At 41.8% G+C, this 23,522-nt stretch overlaps 1 protein-coding gene across 4 annotated transcripts in view; it reads right to left on the reverse strand.

The window, feature by feature from the left end:
* Positions 1-10,322, reverse strand: part of nrg3b (neuregulin 3b) — a 237,034-nt gene extending 226,712 nt beyond the window's left edge. For 2 of the 4 annotated variants that reach the window (XM_088439939.1, XM_088439938.1), the window contains exon 1: positions 8,310-10,322. In XM_088439939.1, coding sequence (XP_088296065.1) covers positions 8,310-9,098 — 789 coding nt within the window. In that variant the 5' untranslated portion in view covers positions 9,099-10,322. Of the gene's footprint in view, positions 1-8,260 lie in introns of all 4 variants that reach the window. The other 2 variants (XM_088439935.1, XM_088439934.1) reach the window with 1 other exon arrangement.
* Between the last annotated feature and the right edge of the window lie 13,200 nt (positions 10,323-23,522).

The following is a 23,522-nucleotide window of genomic DNA, read 5'->3' on the forward strand; positions in this document are numbered from 1 at the left end:
TAAAAATACTTGAGTTATCAAAGAAACTCATTTATATTTATTTCAAATATGTTCAAGTGCTAGGCTCATGAGGTGTCTAAAAATAGCTGGTCTAAAAATGTTAATCATAAACAAAATATTCACTTTTTACAGCTAAAAATGGGACTATCCCCGAAGTTATTACCACCTATCATAAACATGTCTAGCAAGCTATCTTTCTTACATTTTTCTCAAGTTCACATTTTGGCTAATTTTCAAATCTTGAATTGAAATTAATTTATTGCCAAACTCAAATTCAGAGGCACCCCTGGTAAATCTGAGCCTGCCCTTCTGAGAGAGACAGATGAGCGGCATACCGGATTTCCATCTTTGTTTTTAATCCCCCTTACACGCTCCACTAGTTCCATGACTTTTGTGCCAGGTTTTATGTATATTCAGGGAAAACAAAAATGAAAAACCAAGGGCTTGCGTGTCTGGCTTGTGTTCTTTTATTCCAATCTGGTGCACTGCAGAGGCCCAATAAGGGACGTCGGACTTTTGATAGTGGCGTGTTTTGAGCAAACTCAAATAGAATATTGTTACCTATTCGAATTGCTCGCTCTCTCTGGCGACGGCTTAGTGTTAATGCGCCCCGATCCAATCAGAGCCAGTCGGGACTCTGCCTGCTTGATGTCATTTTCAGGACAGAACGGAATTTACGGGGCAAATGGCTTACGGAGGCCAACGCGGCCCTGATGAAGCTGATCAAAGTCTTTATGGTGAATGATGTTGCTCCTGCGAGCTATTTTGTGCCACGATGTTAGATTGGAGTATCAAAGAGGCACTTTGAGAATACGACGCCTCATCTGACTTGAAATCATTACCATCAACTATTTAAGGTTTCCATGTATCGAAAGGACTATTAGCTTTCTGAGTTAAACCCGAGATTTGGAGAGGACACGCTACCCTTTTTCAATTGAGGACTAAAATTTGGTGTTCCGCTCAGCCACTAGATTACCAGGATTGTTTTATGATGGAGCAAGATTTCACCACGTTGCCCGTCATCTTATATGATGTCATCTTGTGCACTTGGTGATACTCTTACAAAAGACCCATCGCGGGTGGATTGTAAAATATGGGAGACTTCGGCATTGGTCGCTTGCTGCTAACAGTAGTGTTGAAATCTAGCGATGCATTCAAAGGCATTTGGGCATTTCAAACTCAGGAAGATTTATGAATTTAATGTCTTCATTGATTTATTATCACCTTTTATGTATTATAGATTTAGGGGGGGCAGGGTGGAAGAGTTCCAGCTCCAGCCTTTCTGTTTGGGGTTTGCATGTTGTCCCTGTGCCTACATGAGTTTTCCCATAAGCATGCATGGTCGGTAGGTATATTGGACACTCCAAATTGCCATTAAATGTGTGTTTGAGTGTGATTGGTTTGTCATGTGATTGGATGGCAACCAGTTCAGGGTGGCCCGCGATACTCCCCCAAGACAGCTGGGAAAGGCTCGGGCACAACTACAATCTTAGTGAGCATAAACTGTTAAAAAAAGGGAGGGCTGCCCAATTTACTTGGCAACTAAAGCACTGTCCATGATGTCAGAAAATATGCAAAAATGTTGATTGTTTTACAAATTACAAGCAGGTGTTTGCAAATGTTTTATTTTGATAAGCAGTCTCCTTTAATAGAGGACTTCAGAAATCTGAGAGTATTTCTCCTAGTAATGGGAAAATGAAGCTTCATGAAGCACCTGTGATCATTTTTTAGTCCTCTAGATGGTGCTCATGGCCGAGGAAATAAACACTAGTACGGCGTAAATGTATTTCTTTACATTTTCTCTTTGAACCAAAAGTGCCATCTAGAGGAGTAAAATATATCACGTTTCATGAAGCTTCATTTGTTTTCTACTACTAGACATACTCTACTCCTCTCAAAGCAGACTGGTTATCATTGTCTTGAAGCAAAATAAAACATTTGCAAACATCTGCAAGTGCTTCATGAGGCTTTATTTGTCCATGGTTGATTTCCAGTCCAGAGATGGAAATTGGACATTTGAAAATTGATTAGGAGTGTATCTGAGTACATTTTAGCGGACTTTTCTCCCTCACGTAAGATTTAAAATGGTACCTTCCTCAATAGCCATTCCTTGATCCCAGTTTTCAGTGAACTGACTGTAGCCTTGATTTGAACCAAGACACTTTGTAGACAATTCAGATCGGAGTTTACAGTAAGCATTCCAACTTCATGGAAACCTCAGCTTTGAGGATAACTGACTTGCAAAATCATGAGCCGACCTGATTAAAGGGCAACTTCAACAAACACGCGGATGCCGTGTGGCATCATAGTCAGCGATTAGAGCCAAAATAGGCAGGATGCCAACGCGCCTCCTCCCCCGATTGTTCCTCCCGACTCGCGCTCATCGAGCGGAGCTTCAGGCTCCTGTTATTTCCCGCCTCGGAGCCAATAAGGGTGGCAGCAAGAGACTTGAAAGTGTGCGCCGTGTAATAAGCTCAATAGCAAAGAAAAAAAAATAAATAACAGATGATGGAGTATTTGTACAAACACTCGCACATTCCCATGCTTGGCTATGTTCACAAGTGGGCCAGTTGTCATACGCTCATGACAGCAAGAATGAAAGGAAAGCAAAAATATACGGAGGAGGAGATTATCACAGTATACATGGTGCAAAATGACACCACAGTTGGACTGTCATTTATTTTGAGATTTTGCAGTGGGTTTAGCGTATCTGATGATAAAACTTGTACATATGTGCCTAAGTGCATTTTCCCACAACTTAACAATATAGCAGATCAATTGGCTGAGCACCTGGAGCCCTGCTTTGCACAGTATTTCATCAGCACCCTGGACCTTTTATTCTGTTGTGTTATTACATTTTAAACACACTGCCTTGCGCATAACTACAAGATATTTCAGCCAAGTAATACAGCCAAGTTTCAAAACGGGGCTGATTTGTCAAAGAAATTAGCAGGGTGGCTTCTGGAAAAGGATGTGAGGACATTTTTCTTTAAGAATAAAAGAAACTGTAGCAAACACCATTAAGGTTATTCGAGGGGAAATTTTTAAATACTAAAATAAGTCGTTTAACAAGTTATTTTAGGATAAGGCCAATGGTTATCAAATGAGGGTACATGAAGGCACTACGTTATTTTGATACGGATATCAAGTGTCTCCGATACAGACACTAAGTACTTCTAGGTTCTTAAATAATTGGTTCTCTTGACATGTTTTTCTTTTCAAAGTAAACTTTCTTGTTGAGTTAACCATGGTGTAATATTCAAAGCTCTGCAATATGCTCGAATAAAAAAATGATTACAAAAGAACAAGGAAAGGAATATGGAGAGACAGACATGGAGACTATAAACAGGTAACCCTGAGACTTGAATAAAACTGTAAAAATAAATGAACTTTTTTTTAAATCAAACTTTTTCTAAAATAGTATTAAACAATGTAGAAAAAACAAATGATTGCCGCTATAGCAACTGTGTCCAATGCGTATGCACAAAAGAGATTGCAAAATTAAAAAAGCACATGTAAACCAACCAACACTAGCTTTTTGGTATCAATACGATACCGATATCGACTTTAGTGTTCATTCTATTGATACTTTGATCAATCTGTACAGCCCTAGAAGGAGCATGAAATTTTAACAATTAAAATATCTTCATTTGTTTTCATACCGTGCAAGAAACAGTACATTCTTTAAATTGAGAGCAAATAATTGAAGACGAAACACCTTATTGCTAAATTGTGTTATAGTGACTCCTTTGCAAAGTCCGGCTGTTTTTTTGGTTTTTTGTTTTTTTATACAACTACAACTACGCTCAAATATGTTTATAAGTTTGTTAAAACTGCTGCTTTAGAATTTTGAGTTTGGTTCTCTTTTCTGCCACTGATATTATCCAGTTCTAAGTGGATAAATTTGTTCCTCCATCAATTCCATTAAAATAAAATGTTGTCCTTCCAAAATGAAGCATTGAACATCAAGAAAAGTTGCCTTTAAGTTTGTGTGGGCAGCCATTTTATGGATTATCACACCTATGCACAGCTACAGAATGTCTGTGGGTAGACTATTTTTAGCACAGGTAGCTTTTGCTCGGCATAAAAAAAGTGGCGCTCTCACATTTGGCCGTTCTATACCGGCAATTCACAAACGGAGCAGAAAAATAATTAATGATTTTTATTGACGCAAAAGGAATAGAACGTTTTCCTTTTCAAATTAAAAGGAAATTAATTGAAACACGTAGCGACTTAGTGCTAAATTGCAAAATGTATTATGTTTTATATGGATGGATGTTGTCATTAGTGACGCAATTATATAATAGCAATGCATTATGCCATAATGCCATTAGCCAAATAAAGGATTATTTTAAATCTAACATGAATATATATATATATTTTTTTTTTCCCCAATCAATGGCATCAAGGAGTTGCTCTTTTCATGGAATGACTCACCCTGAGGTGCCATCATTAATGCAAGGCATCCCAGGCCGTGGCCATCGACGGCATTTAGAGAGGAGAACCCCTCAGCTAAAGAGATTAACTCCAAACACGCCCACTTTGTGGCACATATTGAACCGCGGGGCCTCCAATGGGAAAAATATCATTATGGGTAATGTATCATACGACGCTGCTCTGACATGTCGCACATGACCTGCAAAACAAGCCCTTACTTCAATAGACTCGTTCTGGCCGCTATATGTTGCAAATAAAAGTGGAGGGTTTGTTTTGCCACAGCTGGGTCACAAGGCCAGCAGACTGATGTCAATAGTGTTTGTAGACTGGCGGGCTGGAGTGAAAAGTGCACAAGAGGCAGTTTGGCAATGTTTGTTCAAGCCTTCAATAGCTATCGTATAGTGTGCTTTGATGCTCACATCAAGTTCCTTTCATTCTCACATATAAAGTGTGAGACATTTGCGGTACGGACCGCATTAAAGTCATATTTGTGTGTATTGCTCACTTTATATTTGATACATAGGAGCATCCTCAAGAGGCTAAGTGGTATAGAAAAGAAAAAGGAAGGCAGGGTAGAAATCAATTAGCCTACCAAAGTGCTTGGTGGCCACCATTTGGGCTTTGATTGTTGATCTCAATCAATTTGGTTTATAAAGCGGAGATGATGATTGACATAAGAACACTGTCAATTATGTGGACAATTGATCGCTCCGGTGCCTGAGGTAACATGGAGTTTATTACTTGAATGCAGTCAGAAGAGATGCTACTTGACTGTCGAAAAAAAGACCATCATGTGCCAAAATTGTGCTACTTCGAGCCGAGGCTACATTATGAAAAAAAGGACACTTGGAAGAAACGATAGAAAGAAGGCAAGAAGGAAGAAAGGAAATGAGGAAGGATGACAAGGGGAATGAAGTGACACAGAAAGAAAGGGAGTAAATTAAGAGGAAGGAAACAAGCAAAGATGGAGAGAAGGGAGGAAGGAAGGAAAGACTGAAGCAAGAAGTCTTCCTTGCGTGAGAAAGAAAGGAAGGAAAGGATAGGAGGAGGTAAAAAGGTACAAAGCAAGAAAGGATGAACAGGAAAAGAGTGATGAAAGAAGGTGAAAGCAAAAGGAATGTAGGAAGGAAGCAGGCAAGGAAGCAAACAAGGTAGGAAGCTGGTTAGGAAGGAAGAAAAGAAAGGAAGGAAGCTACCTCAGTAGGAAGAAAGTTAGAAAAGAAGAATGCAAGGATGAAAGGAAGAAAGTGGGGAAGGAAGGAAAGTAAGAAGGAAGGAAGGTAGAAAGATGGCCAGAAGGAAGCTAAAAAGAAAGGAAGAATGGAAGGAAGGAAAAGAAAGAAGAAAGCAAGGAAGGACACAAGCATGGAAGGAAAGGAGCAGTGAAAGAAAAGAGATGAGGAAGCAAAAGGAAGGAAGGAAGCAGACCATGAAGCTAGGTAGGAAGAGAGGAAGCTATGTAGGGAGAAAGAAACTAAGAAAAGAAGAAAGCGAGGAAGAAAAAAGAAGCGACAAAGATAGGAAGAAAGTTAGAAAAGAAGAGTATGAGTAAAGGAAGGGACGGAAGGAAGGAAAGCAACTAGGAAGGAAGGAAGAAAAAATGGACAAAAGGAAGCTAGGAAGAAAGAAAGGGACGGAGGTAGGAAGGAAATAAAAAGGAGGGATGACAGAAGGAAAGAAGCTAGAAAGAAAGGAACTAAGAAAGGACAGAAGCAAAGATCCTTACTTGAGTCAGGATGGAAACATGGAAGGAAGGAAACAAGCAGCAGAAGGAAGAAAGAAAAGAAGGAAGGAAGAAAGGAATATGAAAGAAGGGAGGGAGGAAGCGAAATGAAGGAAAGCAAGCAAGGAAGAAAGGAAAGTAGGTAGAAAATTAGAAAAGAGGAATGCAAGGAAGCAAAGGAGAAACTAAGTAAGAAAAGAAGGAAGCGTGGAAAATAGAAAGGAAGCAAAGCAGGAAGGAAAGAAAAAAAGACTAGTTTAACTAGAACTGTTCTTTCTATACTAATAGTGCTTTACACTTTGGTTGAGTGACAAAAAAGCAGCTCAGTCAACATTAGAGAGAAGTATATGTCAGCGTGTATTACTATGGTTACATGCTCATCCAATCTGCAACTTGCAAATGAAATTAATAACAGGGAAGCCGGCTGTCTTTGCGTTGTGCTAAATATGCAAAATCTGCAGCCCCCTCACTTTGAAATTGTCTTTTTTCCCCCTCCAGCCTTTCCATCACTTAGCTCCCTGCATCTGCCATCACTTAGCTCCTTCTTCACTTCTCTCTCCTTGTCGTTCAGTTCTTTTGTCCTTGATTTCTTCATTTCCTTCAACCCACTCATCCTTTGCAACCTTAATCTCATCCATGCATCCGTTTCCCCCGCCCTCTCAACGATCGTTTTCTCACCTGTGACAACCTCAACATCTCGCCCGTATTGGATATGTGAGGCGGCTTCACTACAGTCCATGTGATTGGTCCAATCGGGAGGTGAGAGCTCACCTTTAACCTCGTGAGGTTATCTCCCCCCCTCGATTACAGAACGCATCCCAAAGCTCCTGTCAAAATCGGTTCTGCGGCTTGCCGGAGAGAAAAGTAAATCTTCCGGAGGAAAGATGTTTATCGGATTAATGCATAAGTGAAAGATAAAGACTAAAGGGGTGAAAGAAACCTCAGGGGATATCTCCCGATATCAGTTTGGGCTAATGAATACAATTAATCGTCCGGTATCCACTTCCCGGGAGCTTAATAAAAGCAACGATTTACATTCTCAGACCATGAGTCATATTTAATCCAGTTCACTCCTGTGATTATGAGTAGTGTCTCAATTTTTGCCCACTAGTACTACTACTACTAGTACCGTCTGAAGCAACCATTCGGAACCGGGAGGTAAAGGGTCTCTCGCTGGAGAAATCACGACTCCAAAGTGGCAGCAACTCAAGACAGCAAAATACTGCTTGCTCTTTTGAATAGAAACCGATTTGCCTGTGAGTACCCCCCCCCCCCCCCCCACACACACACACACACAGTTTTTGTGATGTCTCTTGAGTCTCTAGAAGGCCACAGAGATGTTGCAGAGAACTTGTGCAGTCTACAGTCACAGACAAAATCTGGCATCTGGGACATCTCCATAACATGCTGGAGATTTGAAAAAAATCTCCAAAAGGTCTTAGAAAAATATTGAAAACGAATTTACTGCAACTTCTTGATGGCCCGCCTAATCTCCATCAGGTGGTGGATATGTCTCAGGGATATCGCAGAGACCTTCTACAGATGTCTCCACTGACGGGGACAGAATTAGTCTCTGAAACATCTCTGAAAACGGCTGTAAACTTGAAAAACTCTATAAGAGTTCAACGGAAAAATACTGAAAATCTTTGAATCTGCTGTAACTCTCATGACCCGGCTAATCTTTTGCAGGTCTAAGTGACATCTCGGATTTATTGCAGAGATCTTCTGCAGTTGACTCCGCAAACGCTGAAAGAATCAGTCTCTGAAATGTCTCCGAAACCTGTTGTAGACTCGTAATGTCTCTTAGAGAACTCCCAAAGAATTAAGACTGTCTTTGAGTTTACCAGGACTACCTGGCAACCAGGCCAGACTACAGCAGGACTTAAAGACATATTGCAGAGACCTCTCTGCAGTCATAGACAGATTTAGTCTCTGTGATGTCTCTGAACCAAATGTCTTTTGAATTTACCATGACTCACCGGTGACCCGGCTCTAGAAAATGGCACGTTTGCAGAGATGCCTCAGAAACCAGCGGAACCACATGTCATTATCATCCCCACCATAGGCCTTCAAAGTGATTTTAGAAAACCAGTAACTCACGTGTTCGGAAGCGGTGGTGCGGTCTGGTGGCCGGGGCCTTTCCTTGACGCCCGTGAGTCCAACGAGCCGTGGGCTTCACTGGAGGACCGGGTGGCTGAGATGTGGTCGTCTGGACCTTAGTGGTGATCCTCACGGTACTGGAGGTTGTGGAGGCCCCGGTTGTGGAGGGATTCTGTCCCGGCTTTGAGTGGCCAGCTCCGTTGCGCCCACCGACGACGCCGCTTCCTTTCCTGACCGTGCTGCGAGGGGTCACTTCCTTGCCGCTAGGCGGCGGCGTGAGTCGAGGAGCGCGGGTGGTGGACGTGGTGGTCACCGCGGTCCCGCCGGCGCGGGTGCCAACTCGGTTGTGGAGGTGCGGGGCTCTGTTGCCATCGCCGCCGCCGGCGCTTCCATTGGCCGAGTGGTTCGCCGGCGCCCCGGATCGAGTTCTCGGAGCCGGGGCGGTCCCGTCAGCGGCTAGCGGCGTTGTCGTGGAAACCATCACTGTAGTAGTGGCAACGGATGTCGTGGCGGTGGAAATGTCCGGCCCCTTGGGCATGGCACTGGGTTTGGAGAGGAATATCGGGTCCTGTCCCATGCTACCTTTGGAATCCACCAGGTCTGTGGGGACATAGTCTTGTACGGACCCCACCACAATCCATTTGAGCAGCATCAGACTGAGGCCCAGGCCCACGAAGCCCATTACCAAGGGCACGGCGCACAGCCAGGTCTGCTGGCGAGGCCACACGGCGCAGGGGCCACATCGGAAGGGGCCCGGGGCTCGGGGGGACGCTTGCTCCGCCCCCGGCTCCTCCAGCGTCATGGCCGCCAGGGTGCTGGCACCAGAGTGCTCACTCATCCTGCTTTCCGTCTCTCAGGGAGCTTTTGGAGGTCAAACAGGTTGCCAAAAGATGGAGGGGCGTATAGAAGGAACGGATGTTGGGGAAACAAAGGGGAACATCTTACGTAGACGGCAAGCCTAGATATACATCTCAATTTATAGATTTAGATAAAGCCACATGCATGCACACGCCTCTAAAGCACTACTCTAGCACATCCAACACTCACACACAGTCATGGAACTAATCAAACGCTGGCACAGCACTCACATGCAGACACAAAGCTACACGCTCCCTCTGCTGGACGAGGAAGCAAACACACACACATACATGCACTAGAACACACGGGCTGACAGGTTATGCACAGGTGAGATTGAAGGATGGCAGGGGGAGGAAACAAGGATTGGGGGGGTTTCCTCAAATAAAACGATAAATCCCAAGATGCTTCGCTCCCTTGTTTAAAAAGAAATTGGTGGCTATTGATCCTTTGGGAGGTAGCGATCAGAGCTGTAAATCCATGTGCGATTTCCCCACTCTCGGCTGCTTGGAGATGAGGAAAGTGTCGGTCCCTCGTTCACTCGTTCAGTTTGATCATCCAAGTTCGAGTTTGCCCCACTTGCCCTTTTCAGGTGTTTATTTTTTTTTAGTATTCCACTAAGAAGGTGAAGTCAAGTGCTGATCCGGCGGTTACACTTTTGCTTTCCCAAAGTGACAGCTGGGTAGGTTCCCCATTGAGGAGGAGAAGTCGGGGAGGTTGGTGGGTGTCCGACCGCCTGCAGCCCGCCTCCGCAAATAGATCCGCTCCCGGTGCCAGAATTGGTAGACACCTTTACGACCGGTTCACCTCCGCCGCATTCCCACAGTGGCGCAAGCAGCAGAATGGGAGATGAAGAGGAGAAGAGGGGAGGGGTTGTGAGGAAGGGTGGTGGTGATGTGGGGGGGGGGGGGGTGTCAAAAAACGATGCGGCGGCGTCGGCTGTTCCTGGAGGCTGAGGAACGGGCAGCTGGCTCAATCCAGCGACGCGTCTCCGCGTGTCCCGCCCGCCGTCTTCAACACTCCAAAAGTGACGCCTGACAATTGTCCCGTCTTCATGGCTGCCTGTGCCGGGACTGAAAAAGAAAAAAAAAAAAAAGAGGAAAAGATGCTGATGGCGGTGCGTGTTGGAGATGCGTGTAGGCTAAGCTCTGCAGCAGATGCAGATGGGAGGCAGAAGGAAGGAAGGGAGGGAGGCGCGCACACACATGTAGACACACACTCACGCTGCATGGAAAAGAGAGGCACAGACACACCCCAGGGAGGGGAGGGATGGAGAGAGAGGATGATGAGGAGGGAGGAGAGAGAGAGAGAGGCGCCAGGCTTCCACCGAGCAAACCGACCCAAACGGCAGCATCAGAATTTATGAGCGACTTAAAGTCCTACTTCAACTTGGGACTCCAATGCTTATTTTGCCGTTCGCGAGGGACGCCTTCGTTTCGGGCTCGCGGCCAAGCCGGATTTTATGATACGGAAATATCGCACCCCAAGTGTAGATCCTAATGAAATCATCATGGCGGAACGTGCGGCGTTTGTGATGCGCGGCTAGGAAAATCGAGAAAACGTTGCAATCACGTAGCGGGAAAAATTGGTGGCAGATTGACGAACGCGATACAATTAGGCCCCCTAGTGGTAGGAAAAGTATCAACATTGATGCGCACTGTTGCTTATGACCTTTAACCCTTTGAACACTTTACCCCGAAGATTATGTTTGCCCCCCCTCCCCAACCTGGCTTTCCCCACCCATTGAGTAAGTTTTGCGACTAATCTTTTCCACGTTCGTCCCTGACCACCTGGCTTACCAATTACAATGCAGTACCGATTTTACAAAAGATGATAAGAAAAAGTTACAAAATAGCAAACAGCAAGAAAACGACACACAACACGAGCCTGATTGCTTGTCCCCCGCATTCGTACAGGAATGAAAACATAAACTGACAAACAGCATTTTCTCAGTAAGAGGAAAAATTGATGTTTCGGACGCACACAAGTATTGATAGTGTAAATACTGTAGTTGATTCTCAGCATGAGAAAAAATGCTTTTTAATGCACAGGAACAAGAGTGTGGGGACCGACCGTTTGCCTCTCAGAATTCACACCTTTGGAAGAAGTGTGCTATTTTTGACTCATTTTTGAGTCAGTAGTCTCACAGGAAAAAGGAAAACTACATTTGAGACTTTTTAATAGTTGTCTGAAAATTGCATGAACAGGGACGCTTGAAGCATTCCAAACAATGAAATAAAAAATATCTTTCATGGACAGCAGCATGCTTGTGTATGCTTGACTGACAGTGGGAAAAAAAAAAAACGTGTGAATCTGTGCCAAATAGGATAAGTGATGTACCGCACACGACAATTGAGTGTATTAAACTCTCAGCATTTCCAAAGGACAAAACGTTCTTGCAACAACAAGACAAGTAAGGATTTTTACAGCACTATGGTGGTGTTTCTCGGTTATTTTCCAATTGAGTACCCTTTGTGATTTTTTTTTTCAGCCAAGCGCCCCCTCATTGTAGTCAAGGTATAACGCCACTTTATGAAGGACCTGTGTTATTTTTTTTTAACCATCTTTTGGTTTAAAAATAAAAACGACCGCCATTGGAAATTTATAAAGTCACTTTTCAGTGATGTATTGGTCCAAAAATAATCAAAATAAAATGTCCTCTTTTGGATCATAGAAGAGGCCTGTTATCAAAAAGAAAGAATTATTCGTACATATTTGCCCACAAAAAATCAGCAAAATAAAATGTCAGACCTGTTTTCAAAAATGAATAATTATAAATATTTTGCCACGGAAAAATATTCAACATAAAGTGTCATCTTTTGGGATTACAGTACAAATTTCTTCGCAAAAATAAATCAATAAATTAAATATTAACAAACTTTTGTCCACAAAAAATAAAATATATAAAGTGTCAGACCTGTTCTCAAAAATAAATTATTTGTCCGTAGAAAAACATTCAACACAAATCGTCATTTTTTTGGGATTACAGCAAAGATCAGTTGACAAAAATAAATCATTTAACTATTCATAAATATATGTCCAAAAATAATAATAAAAATAAAGTGTCAGACTCGTCCTCAAAAATGAAGAATTACGAACAAATATTTGTCCACAGAAAAATATAATTTTTTTGGGATGATAGTAGAGATCTGTTCACAAAAATAAATAATTCACCTGACAGGTAACGAGAGGTGGCACGTGACATGTTGGGTCAAACCATTGTAGTATGGGCGAGAATCTGGGTTTTAAAAATCATTCAAATGAATAACCTACTGAACATAACTTGTTTTATGAACTTATATCTTCCTGAAACATTTCACTAACTCAATTTTTAAAGGATTTTTGTTTTATTTAAAATCTCAAGTGCCCCCCTGGAGTTCCTTCAAGTAATCCCAGGGGTAGCCATACCTCCATTTGAGAACCACTGATCTAGAAGATGGATCAAAAAAATACCCCAAGTGCCTCATGAAGCTTTGTTTGTCCATCACTGCTGACCTGTGTAAATCATTTTTGGTTGGGCAAAAATAAGGGAGAGAGAATTGAGTTTGAACCGCTATATTCCTCACCACCAGGGGGAACTCCGATTACACAATTTAGTCATGAAAACAACATACTCCAATTAATTTGCTCTTAATTTGAAAAGCAAACACTCGTTTCCGTCACAGCGTCAATAAGCATTGTTTTGAAGGCAGCACAGCATTCACTCAATGAAAAAATACGAGTAACAAGTGGGAAGGCTCGATTCCCAGCATCGCGTGAAATAATAATGAACTCGTTCACTTGCATCAACGTCATAAGTTTGCAACCACAACAAAAGTTGCACGGCGGCTAATCTCATGTGCAATCCATGCCAACACATTTCCCTGCCGTTACATCTTTTTTATCATCCTTTGCTGTGTGCATCATTTATGTGGCTGTCACACCCCTAACACAAAAACACTAAAAAAGAGGCTTGAATGTATTTATTTATTTATTTTAGGCGGAAATTGAGATCTCGGCGGATACACCTGACTAGCTTTGACAACAAGCTGCGCTTCTCACAAATTGGAAATGAGCGACGGTGAAAGGATGCTTGATGGCAGACGTATTAAAAAGCACTCGGCTTTTGCTTTCTTGTTAGATTGATTTTGCTGTTACATATGAAAACGTTGGCGTGGAGGAAGTTAAGGCAAGTAAAGCAAATCTTTAAGCACAGCAGAATATGGCGTGGCGTGGAGGTGCTGCAATAATTAGCCTTAGTAAGTGTATAATGCGAGTGCTGAGGCGAGCAAGTTGGGGGAGATAAGAAGAAGTTTGGTCCGAGTGGGCGGAGAAACTCGTTGGCTGCTCCGACATCTAAGATTTCTAACTGGGCGTTCGCTCCGATCCGATCGCATCGTCCTTTCATAAACATCAACTGCTCGCGGCGACGCGATAATCTAGTTCAAACGCGTGGTTCCCCTGCATGTGACCCCAAAATTATGCAATTTTTTAGAGTCTAAAACTCTCAGAAATCATTTGCATCTGCTGTGTTTTTCTTTACAGTAAATATCTCGTCTCAAGAGGATTTAGTAGACTGTCAGGCATGCTGGGAAATGCTCAAGATGTTTTTTGATTCATTTGAATTGGGACTGAGAGATGCCATGATCAACAGAGCTTTGGGTGGTTTAGACTTGGTGAAGGTCAACCCCCCCCCCACCCCCCACCCTCACCCCAGTAAATCATCATTAAAGTCTATATTTGTTATTTTAGTGACGCTTTGAGGTGGAATGCAAGTTTCAAAGCAAACATGGTGAAGCAGCATTCCCGTGTTACGCTGCAAATTACATAAGCGGCCAAGAGAACTGACCTCAACTCGTTCAATCCCAAAGACGTATTTTTATGCATTTTTCAAGAGTCTAGACTTCAATCCTGGATATGTTTTGGTGTATTTGTTTGTTTTCTCATGTCTGGCACAATGAGTTAAAAGGATGCTAAACAATCGTTTTCAGCTGCAAAAGGTTAATATGTTGTCTATTGTGAATTTGATAATGATGGACTAATGAAAAATTCATGAAGATGGCACTCTTGGTTCAAAGGGGCAGGGGAAATTTAATAATTTTTTTCTGTACTGTGTTTATTTTTGAACCAACAACACCATGTAGAGCAGTCAAAAAAATAACAGCTGCTTCTTGAAGTGTCATTTTTCCATCACTAGAAATCGATAACTATTTTTTTTTCATTTACATCTAATACGATTAAAAAGAAAACTTTCCTCACTGTTGGCTGAAAATGACATTACATGCTCAAGGCTCAGGTGACAACCAATCACGGCTCACGTTTTTTTCTGGATTTGGTCATGTGACTTCACAAGCTGAGCCATTTCACGTGATGTCATTTTCAGTGCAATTTTTTCACACCGGTGGATCTTCCTCACAGATCTGAGGTGAAATGTTGTCTATATCTTCCTTAGATCCACGTGTGATCACTTGTGTCCACTTGTCTCAGTAAGGCCATGCAAACACATGAGACATCATTGGAAAGGCTAAGATTTCCTCTCCTGAGCATACTCAAACGGGTCAAAACATGTAGGCAAAGACAAATGTCCACCACAGTGGACACAAATGTATAGGGGGGCTCTCAGGAGGATATGGGACAGAACGGCAACCGATTCTAGCTCTTGCCTCAATGAGAGACGCAGATTGATTCTGAGCCACCGAGTTGAACGTCTTGCGCAATTTCCTAATTAATTCTCCCACACTATACAGACGATTCGCTCTGCACTATACCAGTCAAAAGTTGTTTTTAAACTAAAAAGGCTGCCAAACAGTTTGAGGGTGCTCTTGATCTGATGCGTTCACATCATCATATGAGCATAAATAACACACGTATTCAAATTGTGAGCTCCAATTATGTCAAACGCATGTTGGGATGAGACACGGGTGGTTCATTCATTTAAACGATGCATATCAAAGAGTCTGGTTTGACAAGTGAACAAAGAGCAGCGGGAAATCGAACGGCGCTGCCCGAGGAGTCACACGCGGCTCTGAATGCGAGCGAGCATCCCGGGCTGAATGTAATTTATGGTACAGGCTAGAGGTAGCTGGCGCCTATGGAGCCCGAAGAGTCTAGAATTAACTCTACGGATGACATTCAGGTCTCCAGCCTTGATTAATCCCCATTACTGTCAGGTAAAGTTCATTCCATCAAAGCGAGAAATCATTCCGTCAGGTCCGTCCCCCGGGTGCCTCCCAGATGTGACACGTTAATGGCTTCAATCTCTCGGAATGTCCGGTCAAGAAATCAGCGGAGGAGGCCTCCAAAGGCCGCCTTCGCCTCTCATCCGGAGTCTTGTTCCACACCAGTGTGCATCCAGGGCATGAAGATGTGCTTTTAGTGAATAATGGATGACTTCTTGCCCTCTGCATCCTCCCCACGACTCCGCTATCATGCTGTGTTTACCCCGAGACCGACAGGATGAGGACACATCAAAAAGAGCTTTCGGCACTTGCTTCTATTGGTTGACGGCAACCTCCGTCGGGGTATTGATTGCGCCGTCTGAATCGCGTTCAAAGTCCGTTCTTTTCTTAGCAACAAAGGTGTCGCCAGGCCGGCAGATAACCATTTTGTTAGACCTGCGGATCAATTGTTTTTTTTTTCTTTAGCGTGACGAAAAATTGAACGTCTTAGGACTGAAATCAGGATCTCAGAGGGATGGTCAAAGCTCATCTCCCAAGCTGACCAATAAGCAACATGCTATGGTGGACAGGTAATAGGAACCAGCTTGAACTGGTTGGTTAAAAAAATAAAAAATAAATAGCATTGCATATGCGTCACCCATATACCCAGAAGAAATTTCCATGCTTCTGTATCTTAGCTCCAAACATAATGTAACACAGTATAATACAACCACCGTACCAAACCGGTTAAGTCTAGCAAAAAAAAAAAGTATCCTGTGCAGCAATACTAGAAATAATTCCTCCCATCCTTTCCGTGATATCCTTCATAAAGTATAAAGGGTGAAATACATACTTAGGATCCAATTCTGTAAAATAGGATTACGCTTAATGGGGTTCACCCGTTTCTAAACGTGGTTCAATAAGAAGCTTAATCCCATTGGCGCCCCGTGAATACCCTTACAAAGAACTCCACCTGACTCAGGGATTGTTTTGTGTCGACGGACATCTATTTCTGCTCCTTTTGTCCCAAGTCACCGTGGCCGAAGCTGCAGGATTCTCGCCATACTATAGTCTGCACATGGAGACGGCGGCCGGATAATTAATACATCATCTCTGGAGGTTTTGCGGCACTCGTAGGCACAGGTTGGTTCATCCATCGTTGCTTGAAGGCAAACCATTATTCTGGGTGTCATTACGTTCAACCTCTGACCGTTAGCTTTCCGGGAACCGGTCTGTTGGGACCACGATTCTCCGCCTGGCTGCATCCATGGGAACTCCAAATCCTGAGGGATCAATGCTTTTGGAAGAAAAATCTAGGAGAGCCGGCGTCGCTTTTGTCCTCGACATTTGCTTTCCAGCAGATGAGGGCTTGTTAGCCAAAGAAGGGTTAGCTTTAGCCCTGTGAACATTTTGATGAGACTTCAGGTGGATTGCGAAGGTTAAGAAGTAGAACTCACTCCCAACGACTGGATATGGACCAATAGGAGGGGAGCTATAGGTGAAAATGCAGATTTTGAAGGGGAGCGGGAAAATAGCGAAAAATGAAGAAGCGATGTGGAAGACAGTGAAGAGCCAAAAAGAGGGGACCATGAGGTGAAAATACAAATTTCAAAGGGAAGCAAGAAAAGGATAAAAAACAAGAAGCAATGTTGAAGAGTGTAAAGGGTTATAAGTCCATTTTTACACAAAATTTAAGCATGAAATACATAAAAAACCGAGGATTTGTTTTGTGTGATTCTCAAAATAGAGGCTCCCCAAGCTACAGAGTTTAAAAAGTTGTAAAAAAAAATGAAATGAGATTTTGACCTCAAGTTTTCAGCACATAGTTTCTCTGTGTACAACAAACAAAAAAAACTTAAAAAAAATGTCACCAAGTGGTCCCTTTCTATTGGGACATTATGACTACTAACGCCATTAGCCATTTTTTGTTGTTTGTGTTTTCGAACATACCTTCCTAAAATAACACCCAGCAGTTTCCAAACGTTTCTAGACAGTAAATAACTGAAAAAAACGATTTCATTGACATTACAACCTTGTGAGGTCAGCCACTTCAATCAAAAATTTCTAAACAGGTCAAGTTACATTTTTTTATGTTTTTTTTACAAAGGACCTCTTATATGACGAAAGCTTCACAATTGGTGCACCCATTGAACTTGTGGGGTTTTGAAAAGTTTCTTTGCTGAATGTCAGAATAGCCTTGCAGAATTGCTAATCTGCCTCCCACCTTAATCGAGTTTGCTTTTGAGGATGCTCCAAATGTTTTCAACTGAATTGAGAACAGGGGTGGATGGGTTTATGAGTTTCCCTTCATGCCAATTGCAGCCAGTGACACAGTGGTACATACATATCCTCCTGAAACCCAGCCGATTCATTTGTGTCCAATGTTGTGTCTATTTTGTCTCAAGGCGGCGAAAAACGTGTGAAGACATGATTAGAAAGACAAGGATGTCCTTTTTGATATGCAAACAAGGACTTGGTAGGTAGTTGGCAGCTCAAGTTAGTCAAACGTTTTAGAGCAAAGGGAAGTGTCCACTACAGTGGACATAAATGAGGAGGCTGGGTCTCAAAAGGATTTGTGCATTGACTGTGTTTAAGTCTGTGTCAATGGCTGGGTTTGAAACTGTTGATTAAAAAAAAAAAGACAAATTGGGTCAAAAGGTGTCAAATTTTGAGCTTAAGTGGGTAATTCATCTCAAAAGTCGTGTCATTGCATCAAGCAAAAAAATATTTTGGTTTGTCTTGTTTGAAAATTAAATAAAAACACCTTGTGTAAAAGAACCCAAATTCTCGTTTAGCCTCAAAAAATTGTGACCCAACTTTTTGGGCTAAGTCAATAACTCAAAACGTTGCTGCTCTCTTTTTAAGAGTTTTTAGAGTGTAAGAATATATGTAAAAAAAATAAATAAATAGCCCAAAAACCAAACCAAAGGACCGAGTTGTCCTTTTAAAAAAAACAGCCCAATAATTTAGATTGTTTTGTGCGTTATTAATTTGACCCAACACTTTGGGTTCTATAGTGTCATTCTCAATGTTTATAACTAACAAAATGTGATTGGTGAGGGAGGAAAATATTAGATTCTCTATACCTTTGTACCAAACGTAATGTTGAACAGTCCTAACCAAAAATATGTTGGTTTTTTTTGGTGGATTCTTGATTCAAAAAAAACATTTACATAATGACCAGATTGCTCATAATTTACCATTACCCAAAAAAGTCAGGCAGTCATTTTGTTGGAAAAGGAAGTGACTAAAGGTCAGGATTAATGGATTAATCAACAGCTAATCGATTACCACGTTAATTGCTAGTTAATTTTAGTAATTGATTATTCGTTTCGAGAGCTAAAATCGTCCAAATGCTCAGAATGATACTCTCTCAAATGGAATATTCCGCAATGTGGTGATTCAAAATAAAACGTTTGCCACTTTTCATTTGCAAAACAATGATCATATTTTTGGGCGATTTTATGATGTTACAGAGCAAACCAGCGAACAAATCATTCCAAAAATGTTTTTACATTGTCAATTAAAACAAAACAAAAAAAGCATTATGTTTTTGTAACATAGGAATTATATCTTAAAACTTGCCACCCGAGAAATGACCCTGTGGTGTTAGTAATGGGAAAACGAAGCTTCATGAAGCACCTATGATTTTTTTTTTCACTCTTCTTGCTGGTGCTAAAGATAACCATTAATGCAGTGGAAATGTATTATATTTCCCATCCCTTTAAACCAAGAGTGCCATCTAGAGAAGTCCGAAAAACATCATAAGTGTTTCACGAAGCTTCATTCGTCCATCTTGTGTGTTGAATACAAATATGAGTGCACCAAAAGAAAAAATGATGAGTGAACCAGTACAAAAAGTTTGACTCAAGCCCTGAGTGGTCATAGATTTTAAATACGCGCCGAGCTGCAACTCATCTCTGACATGCCGACGGATGTTTCTGACAAGGTTCCTTTGTACGCATTCTCTTCTCTTCCAGGCTGGGCTCGTTCTCATCATTTTCTTTTGAAAATGTTGGCTCGGTGGAGTTGAAGCTCAGTCAGTTTCACGCTGCGTGTTTGTAAATGGCACCAAAACACATCGGAGGAGCTCACAACTGTAAACACCGCCATCCATTCACGATGATGATTCTCTTCGGATATGGCCCTCAAAGTGGAACGGCAGCTTTAGATCCTGTGACATCATTGGAGAATTTTGTTGTTTAATTTTAATGCTTGGATTTCCTTTTCAAAGGGATACGCTCCAGCCATTGGGATAAAAATGTACCATGCGCTTAAATCCCAAGAGGCCTTTTATCCCCCACTCCACCATGGAGATGTTCATCGCTGTGTCCTTCACACTCCATTTGTTTGCTCTAAAGCCTCAAAGAGCAGACACCTGGACTAGCTTTACTTGATTAGCTGACCGTTTCCCACCCACACACACAAACCCAGAGCTGACCTCTATCGACTTATTGACGCGGGCCTTATCTCATCGTATCGCTCATCGGCAGGTCTCGTCTCGGGTCGGTAGAAAGACTAGATGTTAAAGAAAATCATATTTCTCAGAGGCAGCTTTCAATAATAGCTGTAGTTGAATCACAATAAAGCATTTTTTGGTTCAAATAATTGCTTCCATGCTCTGCTGTAGGCATTGTAATGGTGACGATTGAGTAGGATTCTCAGTCTTTTGTTTGTATTTGGTTGCAGCACGTTCATGTCAGAGGTTCCAGGTTCAATTCCAGCTTGCCCCGGCCTTCCTGTGTGTAGGTTTGCATGACGGTCCTCTCTGGGCAATCCACTCTCCTTCCATATTGCAAAAAAATCCATGGTTTGTGCATTAGACGCACTAAATTGTCCTTAGGTGTGACTGTGAACATGAATGGTTGCTTGTCTCCATGTGCGAGCGATTGTCTGACAAGCAGTTTAGGTTGACCCCCGCCTACTGCCTATAGACAGCTGGGATAGGCAACAGCAAGCCAGTGACCCTTGTGAGGATGAGCGGCGACAGAAAATGGATGAATAAATGACTATGGCCCGATGTAAAATCCATAAGTGATGGCCTGTGTGAGCGGAAAGTCATGTTGCTAGGTAACATTTAACAATTCCCAAGCTTTTTTTAATCATGCACCGCCTTTGAAAAAATTTGTTCAAGTGCGTTCCAACCAAATGATAACAACCTTTAAAACAGAGTGCATCTGATTTATAAAGCCAGGCAACTACCAATACCAATTATTGGTATCAGCCCAATGCCTGGTCTGATATCAGCACCCTTGATGGAAGCCAATACCAGTATCGTCCACTCTCTTGAAGCAAGTTTTACAATCAGGAACTAAAAATGACAAATTAGAAGAATATAAAATTGGGCACTAACTGTTTTAGTGCCAAGAAAAGGAACCCTCTAGAGGGCCAGTATATTAAGCATTTTCACTCATCTTTCAAGCCCCACAAAATATTGTGTGCTAAAAGTAAACATGGGTGGTATCATATGAAAGATTTATTTCTATTCCTTACTTATAATTGTATGTAGGTAATATGTGTTGGAAGTGTGGACAAACAGCCATCCAATGATCACCGTTATCACTACAGTGCTCTCATTGGCTTATACAGAGTGACCAAAAAAAAAAAAAACGATAATTTTTGAATTGCGTAATGTTAGACATGAGCAAGTGGCAAGCTAGGTAAATATGGGTGGTATCATATGAAAGATTGATTTCCATTCCTTACTAAGAATTGCATATATATCTGTGTTGTAAGCGTGGAAACACTGCCATCTATAGGTCACAGTTATCACTACAGTGCTCACTTGGCTTATATTAGGTATGCATTCATCAAGGGTGTCAGCTCCCCTTTCATAAAAAACGCATTTGACGAGAATTTTATTATTTATTATTGCTATCACTATTTTAAAAGACAAGCATTCTATTCCATGACACTGAAAGAGTTAATTTCATGAAATTTAAGAAAAAATATTATCGGATTAAATAGGTCCGTCTTGTAAATGATGCTCTGAATCGAAAATCAATTCTGATTCAAATCAGAGACCCAACACTCAGAATCAAATCATGAGAAAGTCAAAGATTCCCACCCCCGTTTTTTTAGTTCTTTCTGAAAGTCCCCCAATGGAATAAACACTTTGGAATTTAGCAGGTCTTTGAATGCTCATGACCCACTAACGCCATTTCCTTGCAGAAAACAGCAAAATCCTTGCCTCCGTCTCATTAATTCAAGCTGCAGGCCAGCGCCGTCCAAACACAGTACAAGAATAATTTGGGAAACACCAGCCTTTATGTATTATTCAACCTCATTCTTAATAATGCATGGATTGACTGCACTGTTAGATAGTGACTTTGGGATGTTTGTTGTAAATTTTCCTCCTTAATTGGCCAGAGGTGCTAGCCATCTGACCGGCGTCCTATTTATAAGAAATGAAGTCGGCACATTAAAATATACTGAGGCTTGTTTACGAGACTTTTACACAAACAAAAATGCTAAAAGAGACTTAATGAAGTGCTGAACATTTAACAAACACTTGCAGGTATTTCACTTAGACATTCGCTCAAAAGTATTTCGAGGTCGGACGTGATTCTGTTGGACTGGCTGAACACATTCGCCAATGAGTCACCGAGGCCGCACCGCATTTGTGATTCAAAGAGGCCCGCTTCTGCTGCACCTTCCAATTTATGTGCTCGGTAGAAGTGCAACCTAAATCCGGGATCACTGCAGGTAAGACCGGGCTCATCTGGTTTGAGACAAGGGGATATGATAAGGGGAGATAACCGCAACCTGCTGCGCTGAGGGTCTCCGAGAAACCACCGCCCCCATCATCCTCTTCGCCCAGGAGCTACTGTAATGTATGGAATGTCTTCCTACATTAGGACCTGTCACTTCATTCATTCGGCAGCACTGATGGTAATCACTTGGAGACCTATAGGTTACATTCTTACATGCACTAAACCACGACTCGAGGCTTACACATATATATATATATATATATATATATATATATATATATATATATATATATATATATATATATATATATATATATATATATATATATATATATGTATACATGTGTGTGTCGTTATTTGGCTGTGCTTGCACAAATATAGTTTGCAAACTTGGGAAGCTGGACAAGAGGAACTCTCGTTTGTTAGCTTATCGCTAACTAGTTAGCACAACGTGTGTGAACGGTTGATATGGGAGTTTACTAAAATTGAATATTGACCCAAAGTTCCATCGTGCAGTGTACAACAAGTGGTCTTGGAGAGTTTAGTAAGTTATTTAAAAAAAACCTTAAAAAATATATATGTTTCCATATGTTGATGTGGCAACGTTAGCATGTCGGCCAGAGTTCGTATACTAGGAATGGGTGAATATGGCCCCTTGGTGCAGCACTTAAGACAACATTTGGGTTGAATAAAGTGAACCCCTTCTACCAGTGTGATCAAATTAGATTTATCCACTTTCAGGACTATGTGTTTTTGGCAAAAGTATCTTAATCCGATTGTTAAACAGTAAGCAATTGATTGCTGATTTTGGGACACTCTGGACTGGTTGCCAGCCAATTGCAGGGTACACAGAGACAAACAACCATTCACACAACCAACCACACTTCAGGACAATTTAGTGTGTCCGATACACCTGCCATGCATGTTTTTGGAGTGTGGGAAGAAGCCCGAGTGCCCAGAGAGAACTCTGGGAGAACATGCAAACTCCACAGAGGAAGGCCGGAGAGAGGTGGATTATAGTGCTCATTGTACTTTTTACTTTTGCCCGAGTGTTTTTATGAAGAAGAAACATTTGAGTCTACAAAAACTTCACTTAGAACTTTCAAGAGGCTGTTTTGGTCTACCTTTGCGAAATCTAATGCTCTGTGGAACATAAACCAGCAGTTGAACTACAGCATGTGCATGCAAATTGCCGTCGGTTCGCCCCACTCAGACCCGTTTGAGCTGCCTGGTCCAGGCTGTTCAGAGAGTTGTGCTCATTCAAAAGGAGCTTGGTGAAAAATCAACCTGCAGTGTGTGCATAGCATTAAAGATGAAGAAATAGGTCCACAAAACACATTTTCGAGTCATGGAAGGGTGTAAATGTATGCACAAAAGATGATTTAGTACAGTTTGATACATGGAGCCTAATCTTTGTTAACGGGTTTACATTGTTTTTCAATGTTGTTTTGTTTACTTCAACCTAAAGTTGCATATTCCTTGAATCTTTATCTATTAGACCTTCCTTTGCTTTGTCATTAAAATTGATTCATCAGGTAATCATAACATCAGTAGTTT

The sequence above is a fragment of the Hippichthys cyanospilos genome, chromosome 17 (assembly GCF_059441005.1).
Source record: "Hippichthys cyanospilos isolate Australia breed blue-spotted pipefish chromosome 17, RoL_Hcya_1.0, whole genome shotgun sequence".
Lineage (NCBI taxonomy): Eukaryota > Metazoa > Chordata > Actinopteri > Syngnathiformes > Syngnathidae > Hippichthys > Hippichthys cyanospilos.